We start from the raw sequence: 20,964 nt of genomic DNA, 5'->3' as shown, positions 1-20,964 counted from the left end.
CACACACACACACACACACATAATTATAAGCCTTTGTTCTTTTGGATATAAGATTTAGTGGTTTCGATTGAATATATATACCACCTACATGTAAAAATGGCACAAGCTCTTGCCATCATTGCCACATTGCAAGACATGGTAGTCCTAATAAAAACAAAATCAAGCACACCACCAAAAGCAATGTGTCAACAATGATAAAGCTTGCCTTTTTTACATGTAGGGTGAAAAGCCCTTAGATTTAGAAAAAAAGATGGAGGGGATTAAATCATGTTAACCATCAAGATTTGATTAACAAAAATGACCTACTCCTCACTATATCTTGCGTAAGGTAAGACAAAAACTAGGCATCTTTGCAAAGGTGTTTTCATAGTTGCCTAACATGTCAGTGACACAATGACACATGTTGAACCATGCATGTCCACAAATGCAAACTATCCCAAATTTGGCAAATCAAACATTGGTTATATGCCGACGCGTGTGTAGTTCAACTGGTGTAGAATGATCGGTTTTTACGATGAGGACTCGGGTTTGATGCCTAGGGACTACACGACGGACGGCACACACGGCACACACATATCACCTTCTCAGAAAAAAAAACCTTTAATATACAACATAAGCTTGAATGTAGAAATTAAGAATTTTTCATTGATGTAGAGGAGTTTTGACCTCCTAATATCCACACCACTTTTTGCATAGTCTTCTAGGCAAGACAAACAAAAAAATCAAATTCCACTTGTGGCTAGGGTGTTAATGAGCCCATTCACTTCTAGCGCGTGAATGGGGCCTTAAAACCTAGCTTTTATCCACGTGGGAGTCCTTTCCCTTTTTGAATAGGACCCTGCAACTTCCAAGAGTGGGTGGTCGGCAAATGCATTAGAATAGTAGCTAGAGACAGGCTCACATTAGCCACGTGGGTGCTCCCATTGATCGAATTGTGATATTATTATAGCTGATTGGGGTCAAATAATTTAATAGATTGATATAATTTCAATTCATAAGGTCGAGGTGGAGGCTTTAATATAATCTATGAATGAATGAGAAGGTGTACCTACTTCACAAAATGAGTGTAAATAGGCCTAGATAACCCACCCTCATTGCTACTTTTTACTACACACTCATAGCGGCTTTTCACTGAACCCACTCATAGCATTTTACTTTTTCACTCAATCACATGCTCTGATCTGCTGAGCTCACACCACTGCGTCTGGCAATGAAAATGGCATCCCCACCAATTTGCTTTTTATTTTTGTTGCATTTTTTAAGACTCACATACTTCTGTGAGGAACAGAAAAAGCCATTTCTTGTAGCCTCATGGGGCAATGTGCTTTCTGCTTTTTCAACCAGTTACCACTTACCAGCCTCGTAAAAATGCAAAAAAGCAAAAAAGAAGGCATGCTTCATGGTCGGAATATGGAATTTCTGGAAAAAAAGGATGAAACCGAGACAGTCCATGGCCTGATGCTTAATTGAATGGAGTTTCTGGAAGAAAGGAAGAAACAGTTAGACGGGAAGTAAGTGGGCGATTGTCTTTTTCCCCATTGCTGCAGCCTTTCCTCTTTGATATCAAATCTGAGTGTGCGAAAAGTTGAAAACAAGTTCTCACCCGTGACCCAAGCTTCTCTCCTAAAAATCGGAGGTAATTTTTACTGAATTTAAGAAATTTGAAGGCGTTTATAACTAAATCTCCCAAAATGTGAAATCTTCAAGTGTTGGATTTTGTAGGTATTTTTGAAGTTTAAGAGTTGCAAATAAACTAAACCCAGTTTTTTTTAAATTTTCAAATGGAGCAGCAGTGACCCAACTCCAAGCATTACATTTTTGTCACATATTTCACATAGATGACACTTTACTATCTTCCCCCACCTTTACCTTTTTTTCCACTCATCTTTCTGTTTCTCTCTCTATCTTCTTGCCTTCCTTCAACTTTTCTCAGAAAAACTGCAGTTTTTTTCTTTTGTTACAAGCTTCAATTATTCCTCACAATAGGTTTTCCACAGATTAAACATGGCCACCTTTTAAGCAACTTACTAGTGTGGGTTTTCCCTCTTATTCACTGCCGATGACCTTTTAAACAACATACACTGATGGGCTTTCACCCCTCTGTACTGAATTAGCACAGCCCACTTCACCCAATTACTGCCCACTTCACCTCATGAGCTTTTCTGGTTAATCTACAGGTGGGTGTGCTGATGCCAAACTTTCTCATGAGAGACAAGTAGACTGTAGCACCCGGAATTGTGGTGATTTATGATGAGCATGAGTCAGCCTCCATCTCAGCACCAGCCTGGCAAAGTGTACCTTGGGCGCTGCGGCCTTAGTGTGTAAGGGGCTCCCCGGATGGGCAGGCAATCTCAGCTTTTTCATTGGTTGGAAAAAAGACACTTTTGGACATCCAGGCAAGTATGTAACCGGCCTTAGATTTAGCCATTTTGCCACAGTAGGAAACAAAGATGGTGGCCAAGTTAGGTGGAGGTTTGCCTTACAGATGGATTACACTTCTGTGCATAATCTCATTTTGCATGGGAATGCTGTTTACCAGCAGGTTTGTCTTTTTTTAAATAAATTATTTCCAATAATTTTAGTTTCAGTCATTTCACATATGCATACTGTGCACGGGTTTTGATTCTTATAGTTTTTAAATCTCTGGTTTTTGGGAATATTTTTCATTTGCAAAAACCAGATTATGGATGCTGCTCGAGACAAACAGATATGACCACCAAACTGGTGAACTTGAACAGTATGAAACCAAAATTGTAGGTCAAATCCTTTTGATCACATTGTCCAAATAAGGAAGGCATTAGCACTAAATATCTTTTCACACACACACACACACACACACACACACACACACACGCACGCGCTCATGCACGCATGAATGAACAAACAAGGTAAATGCAGTCACACATATAGACATCCACTCGTACAGTCTTACACACATACCTAGGGACATACATTCATATATATGCTATTCATTCATAGATATAAACACATGTATGTGCATATGTACGTACAACATATGTACGTTTGACATCACACCCCATACATACATACCTATGTACATGTATACATACATTTAGTGTCCGTACATACTTACTACATATTATACATACATACATGCACTATACACGTATTGATTTGGAAACGCTGTATGTTTTATCAGAGTGTTGTACCTTGAGTGACTTGATTCATTCATGTCAGTTGTCTTTGTTCAGAAACAGAGACGTATAGCAGCCAAGAGTAACCTTGCACAATACATGTCAGGAACTCATCAAGTTCTTCGGTTAGTATTCGGTCATCTTGGCGAACATTTTTGCATTTGATATTTTCTAGAAGGGTTTGGAGATTTGAATGCAATGTGGTGATAATGTATGGACACTTGACAGCTCAATGTTAGATGCAGAATTGGACTCCAAAGCATTGGGGGGAGGCTCAAAACCAAAGGAAAACAATGAAGTTGGGGTGGACCTCTCTTACGGGGGTATAGCTTCGAATGAGAGCCGGAAAGTGTTTGTGGTGATTGGGATTAACACGGCATTTAGCAGTCGAAAGCGCCGAGACTCAGTACGGCAGACATGGATGCCAAGAGGTCAATATCTAAACTAGTGTATTTTGATTGGAATGCAGAATTTGAATGATCACCAAAGTATTACAAATGCTCGACTTGGGGTGTTCATTTAAGTTATGTTTGTTGTTTTGATCTGCAGGTAAGAAGCTGAAGCAATTAGAGGTGGAGAAGGGGATTGTCATTAGATTTGTGATTGGTCAAGGGTAAGGAAGTGGTTTTGATTCAGTAAAGGGGATGGCTTTTCGCTCATTCTCTCTCCACACGCACACGCACTAGTTGTAAATTTGAACATGAACCATTGTAATTGCTTACCTGATTAGGAGGGAAGCCTGTAGAGTTAGGAAAGCGCGCACGGGTTTTGGGAAAATCAAATTTGTGTTAGAAGAAGCCTAGGATATCTGTAAAAGTTTCTTTTCTAGTAGCACACCATGTGTGTTGCCTGCAGGATTAGGGTAAAGTTAAAGGAACATCGCCAGGGTTTGGGAAGAGGAGTGAGTACTGGATATCTCCCTGATTCCAACTTTTCAAGTTTTCCGTCATGGCTGTACAGGATGAGATGGCAGCCTTGATCCATATGTTGATGGATGGCAGATTTGGCCTGCACACAGGCAGAGCACACAGCAAATTTCTGCCAAGCATTTAGTACCTTTGGTAGACGCAAAAGGATTCTTATAATCCAAGAATTATAAGGCCCCAGCCGGCACAAAGCACAGTTCTAGTGGGGGAGTGTCGCACTGCGCCATGGCTGGTAGCACATAATCCTGTTTTTCAGCGAGGGAGTAAGGAAGACTCTCCAAAGCCTCAGAGGAGTTGGTTGAGGTGTCGAGTCTTATTAGTGGGTTCTTTTCGAATTGTAGCACCACAGGAGGATATGTCAGTGGATGTGTCTTTGTCTCATGTTAGTGGATGTGTCTGTGTGAAAATGGCATTTTGTCCAGCCCTAAAAAGAGGATTTTACTGGATTTGTTAGATGTTTTTTGATCTTGCTGCTGGCCGATTGCCCCTTGTACTGGGCCAACCAGCAGCCCACATACTATATATAGATTTGTTTGACCATTCAGCAGTAGTACCACTTCGTTGCACTCATCCGGTACCACATCATCATCTGCTGCTGCTGCTGTTGCTACCGGTGCCTGCACTACGTCTGCTTAATCATCTTCGCCTGCCAGCTCCAGCACATCAGCGTTTTACATCAGTTCATGGGACAGCAGCCCTCTCTGCTACATAGAGCACACTAGCGTTTTACCTCAGCTCATGGGACAGCAGCCCTCTCTGCTACATAGAGCACACCATCGTTTTTACCTCAGCTCATGGGCTAGCAGCCCTCTCTGCTACATAGAGCATACCAGCGTTTTACATCGGCTCACACCTTGGGACAGCAGCCCACTCTCTGCTACAGTACAGCACATCATCATTAGTACATATCTTGGGACAGCAGCCCTCTCTCTACGTCAGCGTTTTTCTTCTACACTTCACCTTGGGACAGCAGCCCTCTCTGCTTATCTTCACCATCGACACCACTTGGGACGTCAACCCTCTCTGCACCTCTCTCTCACTTAGGTATTGCAGCACCCTTGTCACCAGAGCTTGCACCACTGTCACCACTCAGGACGGCAGCCCTCTATGCTCCTCACCACCACTCAGGTATTGCAGCACCCTCGTCACCAGAGCCTGTGCCACTCGGGACGGCAGCCCTCTCTACTCTTTATCACCCTTCAGGTACCGCAGCACCCTTGTCACCAGAGTTTGCACCCTTGTCGCAAGAGTTTGCATCACTTCGCCTTCTGCTGCCCACTACCACCTCGGAGTGCCTCTGCATCCACCGACGCGAGCCTTTGACACCGACCACCTCTCAGAGTGCCTTTGCCTCACATATCGACACGAGCCTTTGTCATCGACCGTGCTTCAGCTCCATCATCGTCTTTGCTTGTCACGTGCACACCCTATTGGTGTACAACTGACATGGCCTTCTTATCATCCATAGGCATTAACCATGGCATTCATGAGCGTTAACCATGGCATTCAAGCATTAATCCATTTATCACAGCATGTACGGCAGTGTTTGGGGCTTGTACAGCACCCACAGCAGTACGTAAAGAGCATTCAGCATATCAGGTTGGGGCCTGTGGAACCAGTCGACAGATTGTCGAAACAGCCGACAGCATTTAAAGGGCTTTTTCTAGCATTTATGTGTTGTGGAGGATCCCCGGTAGACTTGCGCTGGCAAAGCCAACACAAGGTCTGTTCTTGATATTGATAACAGTTTTGTAAGAGAAAAAAGGAAGTTATTCATCTCATCTAATGCACTTGATCAGGCCGACCGCAACATATTGTCCGACCAGCAGCAGCAGTATCCCATATATATAGAAGTGCATCCTTCATTCAGTCATATCTCGAGTCCTCTCAGCGTTTATAGCCTATGGAGCAAGGAGAATTAGTACCATATAGTTAGAATTCAGCATTCAGCAATTCAGTCATCTCCTGCCTCCTACATAGAGGAAAGCCAGCATCTCAAGGGTGGACCTCAACATTGGAGAATGGAACATTCAGTCAGCATCAGCATTCAGCATATCTCTCTCTTCCCGAGATAGATATTCATCTAGGACAGGCATAGATCTATTCATAGATCTTCATTGTAACCGTTCATTTATTATAGCTACATTGCATTGCATTGACACCATTGTCTATCTCTCAAGTATAATTAAGTGCAGTTTAGTTAAGCCTAAGCTTGTTTTACTACAATCAACCCCCGTATGTCACATTGCTTCTGCACCGGTCTTCTACTCAGAGTCACCTCTCATTAGAGGGCCTCTTGTACATATTTTCACTCACCATCATATATACACTCACTCACCCATTTCATGCTGTGTTGTTTTGATTTGATTTCTTGTACATCTAGTCCTTTCGTCCTTTTGCCCTCACATGGTATCAGAGCTATCGTGAGCAAAGGGATTGAAGACCTCAAGAGCACACATCATGGGCACTCTTGGAGGCCCAATTTTTGTCACCAGAAGTTGATTCTCCTACCTCTGATCTGGACCACATAGGGAATGGGACTTCTTACTCAGAGGAGAGCCCCGTTCAAGATCTTACTTTGGGAGATGATCAACCCATGCACACCCACTCATCTTCACCACCTTTTCCATCACGATCTCCCTCTTTGACTTTATCAGACTTTGCTTCCCCCTCACTTTACTTCCAGAGGGGGATACATTCCTTCTTCTAGAGTGTTAGTGTGGGACCTTGGCATCCTTCATTTTTTTTCTCATGGTCCCCTTTTTGGCCTGAGAGGGGGTGTGTGAAAATGGCATTTTGTCCAGCCCTAAAAAGGGGATTTTATTGGATTTGTTAGATTTTATTCTTTTTTTTAGTCTTGCTGCTGGCCGATTGCCCCTTGCATTGGGCCGACCAGTAGCCCACATACTATATATAGATTTGCTTGACCATTCAGCAGTAGTACCAGTTCATTGCACACATCCGGTACCACATCATGATCTGCCGCTGTTGTTGTTGTTGTTGCTACCGGTGCCTGCACTACATCTGCTTCATCATCTTCGCCTGTCAGCTCCAGCACATCAGTGTTTTACATAAATTCATGGGATAGCAGCCCTCTCTGCTACATAGAGCATACTAGTGTTTTACCTCAGCTCATGGGAAAGCAGCCCTTTCAGCTACATAGAGCATACTAGCGTTTTACCTCCAGCACATCAGTGTTTTACATTAGTTCATGGGATAGCAGCCCTCTCTGCTACATAGAGCATACTAGCGTTTTACCTCAGCTCATGGGAAAGCAGCCCTCTTAGCTACATAGAGCACACCAACGTTTTTACCTCAGCTCATGGGATAGCAGTCCTCTCTGCTACATAGAGCATAAGAGCGTTTTACATCAGCTTACACCTTGGGACATCAGCCCACTCTCTGCTTACAGTACAACACATCATCGTTTTATCATCAGTAGATATCTTGGGACAACAGCCCACTCTCTGCTACAGTACGCTAGCGTGTTTCTTCTACAGTTCACCTCGGGAGAGCAGCCCTCTCTGCTTATCTTCACCACCAACCCCACTCGGGACGACAACCCTCTCTGCTCCTCTCTCTCACTTAGGTATTGCAACACCCTTGTCACCAAAGCTTGCACCACTTTCACCACTTAGGATGGCATCCATCTGTGCTCCTCACCACCACTCAGGTATTTGGATGACATCTTCGCCTTTTGGGAGGCAGCCACCACAGCTCATCTTCACCAGGAGGACGTTCTCCTGGATTTTTAGAAAGCCTAAGATAGAGTTGATTGGGCTTTCTTGGAGGGCACTATGCTTTAGATGGGGTCCCCTTCCAACGTTACCGGCAAGGTAGCAAGCATGGATGCCCTCTCAATGAGCTTGTCCATGTGGTCGTGGGCTTCCATTGCTTGTGGTGGCTTAGTTTTCTGAGCTAACTGCTGTTGCAGCTGTATAACTGTCTCTTCCTTAAGCCATTCAATGATCGTCACCTCTCTAGTGGCTCTAGCTTCTTGTAATTAGAGGAGTCTCATCATGGTATTCTGCTGCCCACAGCCAGGTCCTCGTTCAAGGGGCTAGAGGGGAGAGGTTTCCAGTCTCTAGATCAGTTCCTCACGGATGCCTCCTTGCCCCTTTCCTCTTCCTCTTCGTAACTGAGATGATGAGCACTTTCATGTCCACACAGGGCATTGGACTTCAGGGCCTTCGTCTCCCCATCAGGTCCCAAGAGGAGCTTCTTGACTTGGAGTTTGCAGATGACACGGCAGCAAACCTTGGTAGAGAGGAAGGAAACCTTCAGAGATTCGCACTAGGCATTGAGGACTTTTGCCTGGCTTTCGGCACCCTGATCAACTAGCACAAGTTGCGTGGTCTTTGGGTTGGATCCGCACCCACCTCGGCTTTGCGCCCAGTTGAGTCTTTCTAATGGATTCCCAATGGCACCCTGGTCAGATATTTGGGATGTCGTGTAGGGATTGATATCTCGCCAGAGAGCAGCAACTTGTCCCCCTTCTTCTGAGCATGAGCACTTCCCATGTCTCCCTCACTGGCCACATGATTGTGGGCAACCAAGTGCTCATGGCTACCATGTAGTACATTACTTCTTGTTGGCATTCTCTCAGGCATGCCTTAGACAATGCACCATCTGATTAGGAACTTTCTATGGGCGGGGACAGATGGAAGACTTGCACGGGCCAAAGTGGCCTGGAGAGTGATTATCCAGCCTTGTCATTAGGGTGGTCTTGGCATCATTGATCCAGCTAGACAATGCACCATCTGATTGGGAACTTTCTATGGGCGGGGACAGATGGAAGACTTGCACGGCCCAAAGTGGCCTGGAGAGTGATTATCCAGCCTTGTCATTAGGGTGGTCTTGGCATCATTGATCCAGCTATTCAGAGTAGAGCCCTGTTGGGAAAGCTGGTTGTGAGAGACCTTCAGCCAAGCGGGGAGCCTTGGAAGGCTTTTCTTCTTGCACAGATTTTGGCCCAAAGTACTACTCTTGGTGGACCCTGGACCCCTAGTGTGCAATGGATTTACACCGAGGCCCATTCCCACGGTCTCAATTCCTCTTTTGAGGACCGCTTTGAAGCCAGCTTGATCCGAGCATGGGGTTAGCCTGCCCTCTCCCAAGTGCCCCCGACTATGATGAGAAGAGACTCCGCCATCCTTGATTCTGAACCCCCTCTTCAGGCTGCCTAGCGGCCACACTCTAGGCGCTCAATCTCACATTGCTTGGGGGCCCCTCGGGAAGCTCCAAGGAGGGTCAGATCGCATGCACAGGCGCAGCGAGAGGCTTTCTTACATACATGGCGACACGGACCCTTCTTTCTGATCCAGATGAAGGAATCGTTTGGCACTACAGGCAGTCAGCCATGTAGGGACTACCCTCCCCCAGATTTTCACCTTATTTGAGGGTTCTCAGCTTGTACATGTAGCCTATGGCTGTTTGATCATAGCTAATAGAAAGATCTTTTTTTCGGAGGGGGAAAAAAATCCTTGGAGGAGTACCCTACACTGCTTGCACACTATTAGGAGACAATGCAACTCAGTTGAGCAGAAGGGAATGTCATGTGCACCTATTGTACTAGAGTGCAACAACAAGTACACCCATAGTTACCTTTTGGATGAGCATTGTGCCTATAAGGCCAAGAGCCAGCCCCAGAGATGTAGTCAGGTCAGTGTCTGAATACTGTCACCAAGTGTAGGACTGCATGGTCAGTGTCCGGGCAGCCGTATGAACACAACAGACAGGCATTTGTGCGGACAACTCTGGAGCAACCAAAAATGAATATTTAGGCACCCAAATGAGGTCAGGTCGCCCAGCACTAGGTGGAAAAATGCATCAAAGCAGGCATTAAACATATTTTTGTTAGTCGTCATGGGTGGGCTGACCGTCTTGCTCAAGGCCAGCCTATATGAGAAGCTATTGGGAAATTCATTCCCCATCTCACAGTCCTTGAGCAAAACACAAGTGCCAAGCAAGGTCAGGCATCCACCCCGGCCAGGGTCAGCAACCCGCCGGTGTGCGATTACATGTCAATAATCAGCCCCGATCAATTGACGTAGGTCTACAATAGATTTGAGTATTACAACAAATCAGCCCATTGGTAACATGGTTCAACAATTCAAGTAAATACATTGCTTGCAGTGGGGGGTAGGGCCCCAATCAAGTGTTGCCATTGTTCGCTTCTTCTCTACCAAGGTGGTTAGGAAAATTAGTACAACATGTACAATACACGAGTATGGAAAGTTTCGATAAGGTAAGGTCACTTAGTATAAATATAAAATATGGTATATTGAAAACAATTGTGTACACATAATACCTGTAGGCTGCATGTAATGGATGGATGAGGCATAGGGGCTGCCTAAAAAGATATAGGACAAACAGGAACATTTACATAGAAGCTTGTGCATTAACACCCCATACGGTACGTGTGCGGTATGAAGTACCGTATTGATCACAAGGTTGAGTACGAGTATGGAATGCAACTATGCTCTCCAACTTCTTCACCAAACTCTCCTCTCTCCATCTATCTACATTAGTGCTTTTGCATAGTGTGCATGTAACATGTTCTTCTACGGTGAAGACACTGTGAGGGAAAAAGGACGAAAGGACTAGATGTACGAGAGATCAAAGCAAAACAACACAGCATGAAATGGGTGAGTATATATGATGGTGAGTGAAAATATGTACAAGAGGCCCTCTGATGAGGTGACTCTGAGTAGAAGACCGGTGCAGAAGCAAAGACGATGTTGGAGCTGAAGCACGGTCAGTGACGAAGGCTCGTGTCAATGAGAGGCGGCAAAGGCACTCCGAGAGGTGGTCAGTGTCAAGTGGCTGCAGAGGCACTCGGAGGTGGGAGTAGGCAGCGGAAGGTGAACTAATGCAGACTCTGGTGACGAGTGCTGCGGTACCTGAAGGGTGATGAAGAGTAGAGACGTGTCTAGACAGAGGCGTGTGGATGGTACCTAAACTCCACCCTTCTCTCCTCAATCGATCGGATCTGTGTGCGAGCTGTCTCCATCTGGGACTCCAGCCATGGGCTCTCTTGGGTCTGCTCCTGGAGGCGCTGAAGAGAAGCAAGACTCTTGTGAAGGCTCTGCTCTTGCTCTCGGAACGAGATGAGTCGGTCCTGGGCTGCCCTCTGCAGGAAAGAGCTATCTCTCGAAGGCCAAGGTTGAGGTCTGCTGCAGTTGAAAGATAGAGCTCTCCTTGATCCGCCTGCCAATCTCGGGATCTTGAACCAAGCTTGTTGGGATATGGACACCGTGCTGCCTCTATGATCGCCATGGATCCTCTAAGTGTAGGACTGGGGCATGGTTTGAGAGAGTGGTGCCTACAAAAATACCAATCATGCCCCAGTGGGGCTGCAAGCCCACTCATCGACATAAAATCTCTCAATGCGGGAAAGATTTGGTCCATGCATCCTCCTGTTGGATCTATAAAAGAGGAGGCTCCAAGGGGTGCGACCAAACTCAGGGAGGTGCCAAGGGTCCTGCCCTCTCATGGTAAGATCGTAGGCAGATACTCTGCTCCAGATATAGTGTCCATCCCTCCTCCCTGTTTCTCCTCCAGATCCTCTATCATGTTGAAGTCCCCACCCAAACTTGCCTGTGGGAGCTCTTGCCGTACTTGAACTCCAAAACTCCGTCCACTCCGCCACTCTGTTTGGGGCGTACAGATTGAGGAGACCCACAGAGCCTTTCCCAACACTGATGATACTACCCTGCACAACGGTGCCTGAATCCAATAGTGATGGGTGCAGCTGCTCATTGGCCAACATGCAAACACCCCCTAGTTCCCCTCAGGGCCAAAAGCCAGAGACCCGCATCTATAGGTACGTCCTGCTGAAAGGTGATGTTCCTGAAGGAAAAGAATATTGACTACTATTCTCTGGAGGTCCTGATGAAGGGCCCCCCTTCAGATATGAAAGCCAACCCGTGAATATTCTAAGAGATGATCCGCATGGATAGGGCGTGAGATCTGCTCGGTGCACCCTCAGCTTGGAGGGTTTTCGGGGACTGTTTGGAGAGGGAGTAATCGCAGTCTGTCCGGGGCTTGAAGCGAGCTAGATGGGCCTTGATCGTGCCTTTTATGAAGTCCCACTTTGTTGCTGCCCTGCTCTGTGCATACTCCGGGCTCCATCCATCACAGTAGAGGTAATGGTATGTCGGTGTGAGGGGTACTGCCACTGAAACATGTAGGAAGACGATGAGGATCACGTCTAGGCTCGAGGGGTAAAAGTGTCGTCCCTGGTCTAGCCCTCCTAGCTACATGCAAGCCAAAGGCTAGAAGTGAAACAATGTGTTTTGGATGTGGTGAGAGAGAGCGACTAACTGAGAATGTATAGCGGAGGATGCCGATTTACAGTCCCATTCGCTGCCAGGGGTGACACTAAGAGGGAAAGAGAAGATCACTGCACCACTGTCACAGGGGCGGGAGAACGAGGATGGAAGGTCACAGACTCGGAGCGGGGCCATGGAATCCAAGAACTGCTTGCATCAACCGGAAGACAGCCGAACAACAAACCATAGTCCATTGGCCCCCCATGACACGGGGCTAGTCGCTAGGTGACTATGGGGGCAGGGCCACCGCAGCTGGAGAAACAGCGAAAATCATTGCCATTGGGTTTGAGTCACGTGGCACACAGCTGGGCGGGGGCGGGGGCGGGGGCGAGGGGTAGAAGGAAGAGGGGACCCAGAGGGATGGGGTCTTGCCACCGAGATTATGTGTGCAGGCTTAAGAAAGCCATGTATGGTTTGCAACAAGCACCACGTGCATGGATGGATAAGATAAGCAAGCATCTTATCTCTATCGGTTTGGAGATTGCCAGTGCACATCATTCGCTCTATGTGAGGAAGACAGAATTTGGGATCACCGTGATAGTGATCTATGTGGACGATTTGATCATCATAGGTGATAGCAATGATATGTCAAGAAGCTTTTGATGAGCAAATTTGAGATGACGGATTTGGGTTAGCTGAGTTACTTTCTTGTTGGGATAGAGGTCTTAAGGACCAAACAATGTATTTATGGAGAGGCAGTGTGGTTCCCATATGTTGTCCGAATATGGTATGACTAGATGTAAGCCAATTGATACACCCTTGGAGCAGAATGTGAAGTTGAGGATGGATGCATGTGAGCTTCTCGAGGATCCTATTGGAAGATGGTAGGTAGGAAACTTGATTCACACGACCATAACAAGGCGTAACCTCAGTTATGTAGTGGGGCTCGTGAGGCAGTTTATGCAGGTACTGCAGAAGCCTCACTTGGATGTGATGAGACGCATTATGAGATATGTGAAAGGCACCTTACATATGCATTGTTTTATGAGGTTGACAAGGAGTAGATGTGCATGGATTTACAAGCGAAGATTTGGCTGGCAGTTCATATGATAAGAGATCTACTAGTGGCTATGTGTTTAGCCTTACAGATAGCCTAGATGGTATCTCTTTATGTGTGGTAGCTACATGATAAGTATCCAACACCATTTGGGCACCCTTCTAGTACTTAAGTAGTGTGGATGAACATTAGACTTTGTCCACAACTTTTTCTGTGTGAAGAGATATTCACAACGGATCTGTAGAATTCGTGGGTCTCTTTAGTGAGCTATTTGTAACCTTGCCATTTCATGATTTTATGCTAATTAAGCAAGAATTAAGTCTCCTAATTAATTCTCTATCATATGTAGCCATTTTGAGTGTGTATGAGTGATTTTGAATGAGGTTTCATAGCATAAATTAGAGTACAATCAAGCTACGAGATTGCACTTCTTCTCTTTGATCTGCTACCTAGGCTACCCCAGAAAAGCGGTAGTCCGAGAGGCCTTAAGAACTGTCAAATCGAGTGAAGGAGGGTGTTGGAGTGGAGATCAAGGTAGCAACACACATAGAAAGGTGTATGAGCCATCCACATCGTTGTAAAAGCTGCCTTGTACTTAGCTTCACAGTTCGAAGTGGCCACTGTCGGCTACTTCTTGCTGAGCCATGATATACATGAATCACCAAGGTGAAAGCAAAAGCCATTAGTGGGATCTTGCGTGTCATAACATCCAGCCCAATCGGAGTTCACTTAAGACATGTAGTTGAGTATCACTCTCCAAATAGAACAAGGGATTGGAGTACCATCTAAGTACTGAATACTCGCTTGGCAGCTTGCCAATGCTTACTTCCGGGACTACATAAACATGCGCTTTGGGAGACCTAAATTGAATGTCTAGCCTCGTATTACATAGATAGATAGCACCTAACTATCAGCAGCTTGCTAATAAAGTAATGCATTAACTGGCTCGGCTTGCATCTTGGAGACTAAGCCTAGCACTTGTCTCTACTAATGTAGCAACAGGCTTATAGTCTTCAAGACCAAACCGTGTAAGTAGCCTTTGTATATACTTTGACTGCAATATCATAATGTCATCATCACGTTACGTAAACTGTATGCCCAAATAATAATGCAACGAGTCCAAATCTGTCATCTCAAATGACACGTGATTCAGCCTTGAAGGATGAAATTTTCTCTTCATTAGGACCTGTGAGTAGCATGTCATCAGCGTATAAAACGATGACTAAAAAATAATCTTTATTCCTTTTTACATCATAGAGGGTACTCTCAATTGGACTGTTGCAAAAACCATTTTTCAACCAAGTATGCGTTTATCTTCTCGTACCATGCTCTGGAAGCCTGCTTAAGGCTATACAAAGCTTTTTTGAACTTGCATACTTTAGACTCTTATCGCTTCTCAATAAAACCACGAGGTTGAGATACATAAACCTCATGCAAATCACCATTCAAGATAGCAGTCTTGATATGATGTACATTTCAACCATGATGCGCTGCCAATGCAATAATACACGTGATCGTAGTTATACGAGACGTTGGTACAAAGTTCTCAGCATAATCTATGTCCTTCCTGTGAGCATAACTCTTTGCAACAAGCCTTGCCTTGTAGCGGGTCAATGTTACCATTAGCTTTACACTCAAGCTTACAAACCCACTTCATACCAATGGCCTTTTTACCATAAGGCAAATCTGCTAAATACCAAGTGTCTTTTTCGAGGATCGAGTCATACTCATTCTGCATGGCTTCCATCCAATTTCATGTGCTTCCTAAGAAAACAAGTTTCTTTTCATTCCATATACTGGTAATGAGAGCATGATCCACAAAAGAATAAGATGCATGATAAGAACTTGCTTGTGTCCTGCTAGGTAAAGGAGTAGCTAATTTGTTGTCTTGCAATGTCCGCACACCAACCATTTTGGCATACTCTTGAACACCTATATGGCTACCCTTTCTTCATCCGTTGCATCATCCACAATTGCCTTATCAATGGTAGGTTGATGGGTGGGCTGAAATTCGAGCTTATTTTTAGTCAGTATGGGCTGATGTGCAACACCTTGTAGAGCATTCATTTGCTCCATATATGGCTGCCCGACATTGTACAAAGGTTATAGTGTATCAAAGATGTACTATGAGCATACATTTTGCTTTTTTCTTTTTTACATAAAAGCATGGGTTGAACAGAATTCTCAACAAAGACGTCTTTACTTAACCAAATTCACTTTGTGGCCAGATGGTAGAGTCTGTATCTTTTGCTTTCTGAGCTGTATCCCATATAAATGTATTTTACCGTTTTATTATCCAGCTTATTGCATTGTTGTTCTTAGGCACAAGAGCATAAGCACAACAACTAAAAATACGCAAATGAGCCACAGAGGGCTTCTTGCCATTGCAAGCTTCATAAGGAGTATTTATTTGCAAGGTCTTGGTGGGGCATCTATTTAGTACGTAAGTGACACACAATATTGCCTCCAACCAAAAAATATGAGGTAAATCCTAACCTTTAACCGTGCAACGTTCCATCTTTCAACCATATATACATGAAACTCCTTTGACATATATTCCCTCTTTCAATCTACACGATAGGTGCCAACTTCACATGCAGACACATTTCTGCCATAGAAACAAAGTGTCTGAAGCATGTAAAAACCTCAGACTTTGCTTTCAATGGATACACCCAGGTGTGCTTGGAGTAGTTATTAATAAAAATCACAAAATAGAGATACCACATGAGGACATGGTAGTTGTTGGCAGCAGCAAATATCTCAGAAGTTGATAAGAGGGTCAGTGTTTCATCACGATGCTTTGGACCAATTGCAAGTGCTTCCTCAAGAGGTGCTTGATTGGAGGTTCCGTTGGGAGATTCATTTGCAAGAAGCGAGGACGGAATGTACTCTGGATGCTTCTGGATATCCAGTGCTTTATGACTAGAGTTTGGTGCATTGCACTTTTCCAGACTCAGGGCAACTGGGTTTTGGTGGGTCTTATAAAATCATCAAACTATTTTGCAAGGTCTTCTCCTGAACAAGCAATCCTTATGACGATTAAAAGAGCCGGAATCACATCTGCAACCGATAATTATTTGCACAGGACCTGCCGGACTATTGCATTTTGGGTTGGGATTAGCAGGGATTGGTCACCTCTTGAACTTTCAGTTGTACATAATGTTTGCATTAATACAGGTTGAGTGTCAGATACTTGTGAATGATTGTGTGTATTGCAAGTCTTCCGGTGTGCATCTACCTCTGTTCGCACCTTCATTGCACTATGTAGCCGGGGGTTTAAACCAGTGTTTTGTGTTCATCACTACAGTTCCACGCCAAATGGCATACTGAATCGAGCCATCCAAGCTGAGGAGTCGCAACATCATGACTTTCTAAGACTGGTGAGCCCTCTAGTAAACACCATTAATGGCTTGTACAAAAAGTTGGTTTTGGGTCGGACTGGGAAGGCCTTCTGACGGTGCAGCATGCATGTGTTTTGACAGGAACATGTTGAAGGGTACCATGAATTGTCAGCCAAAACAAAGATTTTCTTTGCAACCGCTGTCTCCTTATGGGATGCAGACTTCTACATAAAAGTGGACGATGACGTCCATGTTAATCTAGGTGATGATCAAGCACTTAAAATATGAAAGAATCCGGGGATCCCTTGCAGTTGTTGTCTAACTTGCTACACATGATAATTTACACATGATTCACATGTGTGAAATGGACGAGGACCTCCATGCTAACCTAGATTAACATGGACAATGATGCCCATGTTAACCTGGATTAACATGGATGATGACGTCCATGTTAAGCTAGGCGATAATTAAATACTAATTTTAATGGTTGCCTTTCAGATGATGTCTTTAGCCATTGGGCAGTTTAGATGGCCAGTTTGGTTATGTAGATTAACCATTGTGTTTATGTAGTGTTTATGGATGATCCTTTAATCTTTATTAATCTCTCTGGCTGTGCAGGGGCTCTTGGTATTACCCTAGCCCGGCATCGAAGCAAGCATCGCGTGTACATAGGATGCATGAAGTCTGGTCCTGTTCTCGCACAGAAGTAAGTTTTCCTCTTATTTTAAGTCTTCTCTTTTTCTAGTTTACCTACTCTCATATCAAGTGATTACTAGACATTTTGCTAAGTTCATTTTTTTCCAGGGACGTCAAGTATTATGAGCCTGAGCATTGGAAGTTTGGTGGGCAAGGTAACAAATACTTCAAACATGCAACAGGCCAATTATATGCCATCTCCAAGGAGCTAGCTGTGTATATTTCAAGAAATCTGTGAGTTTTTGAGGTCTACTGTTTTGTATCGCTTGTAGGACAGCGATCCTTCACCAGTCGTAGACATTGATTGTTCTTACGGTAGGTCATGGTGGTGCAGTGACATCTTGCACAAATATGCCAATGAGGATGTCTCTTTGGGATCATGGTTCATTGGCCTTGATGTGGAGCACATTGATGATAGGCGAATGTGCTGCGGAACTCCTCCAGGTATGCTCAGTCTACTTGAAATCCCACATGATGCCTTGGGTCCATGTGTTAATGGTAAGGTTTGCTGCCACCTTGTATAACCCTCCATTGAATCACTTTCTAAGCTTGCATTGTTCATGTGCACAAAGGGTATACTAAGTTTCTGCATTGTTCATGTTCTGAAAGACACCCTTCCAGTTGAAGAGATGGTGGTAATGCTATTGCCTGCATCGATGTCATAGGCATATGCTTAGCAACCTTGTAGATCATGCGGTGTTGTGTAGCAACATGTGACATGTCATAGGCACATGCTTAGCAACTTTGTAGATCATATAGGGGCGTGTAGCAACATGTACAAATGTCATTGGCACATGCCCAGATCATGTGGTGGTGTGTAGCAACATGTAAGAAATATCATAGGCACATGCCCAGCGAGCTTGTAGATCATATGGCAGTGTAAGAAATATCATAGGCACATGCCCAGCAAGCTTGTAGATCATATGGCATGTAAAATGTTAAATGCACTCGCCCAGCGACCTTGTAGATCACATGGTGGTGTGTAGCAAGGTTGAACTCTGGTTGTTGGGTCAGTAAGCTAACAGACTAACCACTTTGCCTATGGGTCCGGTTTTGGGTTAGTAACTTTTTTTGTCTGGTTTGTCTTGCAGACTGTGAATTGAAATTACAAGGAGGCAATGCATGTGTTGCCTCCTTTGATTGGTCTTGCAGTGGGGTTTGCAGATCAGTTGAGAGGTTGAAAAGTGTTCATCAAAAATGTGGTGAAGGCGAACATGCTTTGTGGAAGGCTGTGTTTTGAGAGAGAACCATCAGAGCCATCCTCATTTGGACCAAAGTGGCCCTGAGGTGTTATGGTATCCTTAAACCCAGACTTGGTGTTCTTTCCTTGCGACAATTGTAGGTGTCAACCGGCACTGGTAGAGATTTAGGTGTCAGGGTTTGAACTCACATTCCCTGCTGGGGATGTGAGTTGTGAGCTATATATCATATTTAGGTGTCAGGGCATCCCCTGCTACAATGAGGCTACATGAGAAGACTCTCCTTTCTATATAACACTATTACTTTGCACTTGACCATATGTGCACTTGTGGCACTTAGAATATCTCATTATACCACCCGTGACCATGCATGGGTGTGGCACCAGATAAGAGTGGCACTGCTTGGAGATAATAATCCAAGCTTGTTCATCTTCACTTGGCATTGTGAACTAAAGCATGTAAAGCTTGAAAATTAGATTGTTGGGGCATGTATATCTATCAAATTAGATTGTTGGGGCATGTATATCTATCAAATTGCTGGTGCAATAAGACACAAAAGCTTCTTTGCTTTGTCGAATACCATCTGCTTTCAACACAGTTGGATTTATGCAGCATAAAATGATGAGTTTGTAGCAAGAATTGGAATCTCTAGACGCTGTGAGTGCGCCTTTGCAGTTTAATTGTGTAAATTGTAATTGTTAGTTATCACATATGTAAGGAAAAACTTTCATTGTATAAGTTAAACTTGTTATCACACATGTAAGGTAAACTAGAATGCTTGGCTAGTTGTGCTGGTGGTTTCTCATGTACATTTAAAATGTACAACATGAGAAAGATGCAAAGATTTTAGAGTACATTAACGTGATGGTGTTGATGCTGCAAACCTAAGCATGTGGAGCACTAATTAGTGGATGCTTTATTGTATAATGGTGGCATTATTGATGCTTGTTCATATGAGCATGCAGATGCTGCTAAAAAGAAAGATAACCAACTTTTCGAAACGACATAGGATTGATACAAATCAAAGTGTATATTGCACTAATAGATCGAAGATTCACGAGTTTATGGGATGATACTAGTTTCCAGATTACATATAATTTTCAGGTTACTAGTTTCCACTCAAAGTCACACCACACCTCCCAACAAATGCATATAAATTTGATTATACCAAATAGATTGTTAACCTCTTCAAAAGGGCCTAGAGCAAGCAACCAATTGGACCAACAAACTCTTAATGCCAAAGTATCAATGACCCATCTACTCATTTGGGTCCACATGGTTCTCAGAGCTGGGTATCCCTAGAAGCTATGCTAAGTATCTTCAACATTGGTCTTACATCTTGGACACCTACTTGAAGACATACCCCTTTTGAGCATCAGCTTGCATCCCAATGGTAGGGCCCCTATTATTACCTCCCATAGGAATCTTGCGTCTAGAGGGAGAGGTGTTCCCCAGGTATTATTACTTTCCAGAGAAATATCCTTGCCTCTAGAGGGAGAGAGGTTCCCCAAATGAGGTATTGATACTTTCCACAGAAATCTCCTTGCCTCTAGAGGAGAGGTGTTCCCCAAATGAGGTATTATATACTTTTTCAAGGACACTGAGGATCAAGTTCATGCCAAATGTCCCACATTAAACATTACCTTACTTCGTAGTTACTCTCTCTATCCAAGAAAGAGGGCCCTCCCAGAGATGCTCAAGGTGCGTGCACTCTCTCTCTCTCTCTCTCTCTCTCTCTCTCTCTCTCTCTCTCTCTTATATGTACAGGTTAACAAAGAAAAAACTTCTAATATTCCAAACTCAAAGAAATAAATTGCAAATTTTCAAATACAAGTAAAAAAGTTTGGTAAAAAAAAGTGAAATTTAAAAAACTTTTTGTGATGTGATGCAATAATAAGTCACTTTTAAAATTAAAAAATTCACAAGATTTTACAAAAACTTAAATTTATCAAATATGAAACTTTCAAAGATACAAGTCTAAAAGTCTTGACTAATTTTGATGATATATATTTGAGACTTGAGTTACAAAAAATTAAGTCCTACATACTTCTGAACTTCCAAGTTCAAAATATCATAATGAAAGGCTTCATTCAATCTACATGTGCATAAGCACGTCTTGATGTCTTTGCTCTAGCTCTCCACACTCCAATGGCAAAAACTTTAAATTTGCAACCATCTTATATAGCCTTTCATTCTCTTCTTTAATGCACAAGAGAAGAGATTCCAAGACCTCACATACCTTGACCTTTCTTGCAGGTGCGCTAACCTTGCAGTCCTCTTAGAGATTTTCCTGATGCTAGCAATCTCAATTAAATGT

General features: G+C 44.0%; 1 protein-coding gene across 4 annotated transcripts; it reads left to right on the top strand.

Moving 5' to 3' along the window:
* The first annotated feature begins 1,025 nt into the window (after positions 1-1,025).
* Positions 1,026-19,360, top strand: LOC147605661 (putative beta-1,3-galactosyltransferase 2). 4 transcript variants are annotated; one of them, XM_086793033.1, is made up of 12 exons: positions 1,026-1,636; positions 2,178-2,396; positions 2,681-2,753; positions 3,213-3,280; positions 3,384-3,586; positions 3,705-3,768; positions 16,719-16,791; positions 16,894-17,014; positions 17,371-17,458; positions 17,557-17,682; positions 17,783-17,892; positions 18,540-19,360. In XM_086793033.1, the coding sequence occupies exons 2-12, from the start codon at positions 2,338-2,340 to the stop codon at positions 18,686-18,688; spliced, it is 1,134 nt and encodes a 377-aa protein (XP_086649159.1). In that variant the 5' UTR covers positions 1,026-1,636; positions 2,178-2,337; the 3' UTR covers positions 18,689-19,360. The 4 variants fall into 4 exon arrangements, with proteins under 4 accessions (XP_086649159.1, XP_086649158.1, XP_086649157.1 ...); XM_086793032.1 differs by having other exon boundaries at positions 1,051-1,636; positions 2,178-2,542; XM_086793031.1 differs by lacking the exon at positions 1,026-1,636 and having other exon boundaries at positions 1,805-2,542.
* Positions 19,361-20,964: the final 1,604 nt, after the last annotated feature.

This window comes from Cibotium barometz, chromosome 59 (genome assembly GCF_041138505.1).
Source record: "Cibotium barometz isolate CiBa-2024 chromosome 59, ASM4113850v1, whole genome shotgun sequence".
Taxonomy (NCBI): Eukaryota; Viridiplantae; Streptophyta; class Polypodiopsida; order Cyatheales; family Cibotiaceae; genus Cibotium; species Cibotium barometz.
The sequence above is the reverse complement of the archived record's forward strand: the minus strand, read 5'-3'. Positions and strand labels throughout refer to the sequence as shown.

Excerpts from the sequence above, each read along its gene's own strand:
- LOC147605661 (XM_086793032.1), top strand. The coding sequence starts at position 2,451 with ATGGTGGCCAAGTTAGGTGGAGGTTTGCCTTACAGATGGATTACACTT. Across the intron at positions 16,792-16,893 it reads ATCATGACTTTCTAAGACTG|GAACATGTTGAAGGGTACCA; the intron begins GTGAGCCCTCTA and ends GTGTTTTGACAG. Across the intron at positions 17,015-17,370 it reads TGACGTCCATGTTAATCTAG|GGGCTCTTGGTATTACCCTA; the intron begins GTGATGATCAAG and ends CTGGCTGTGCAG.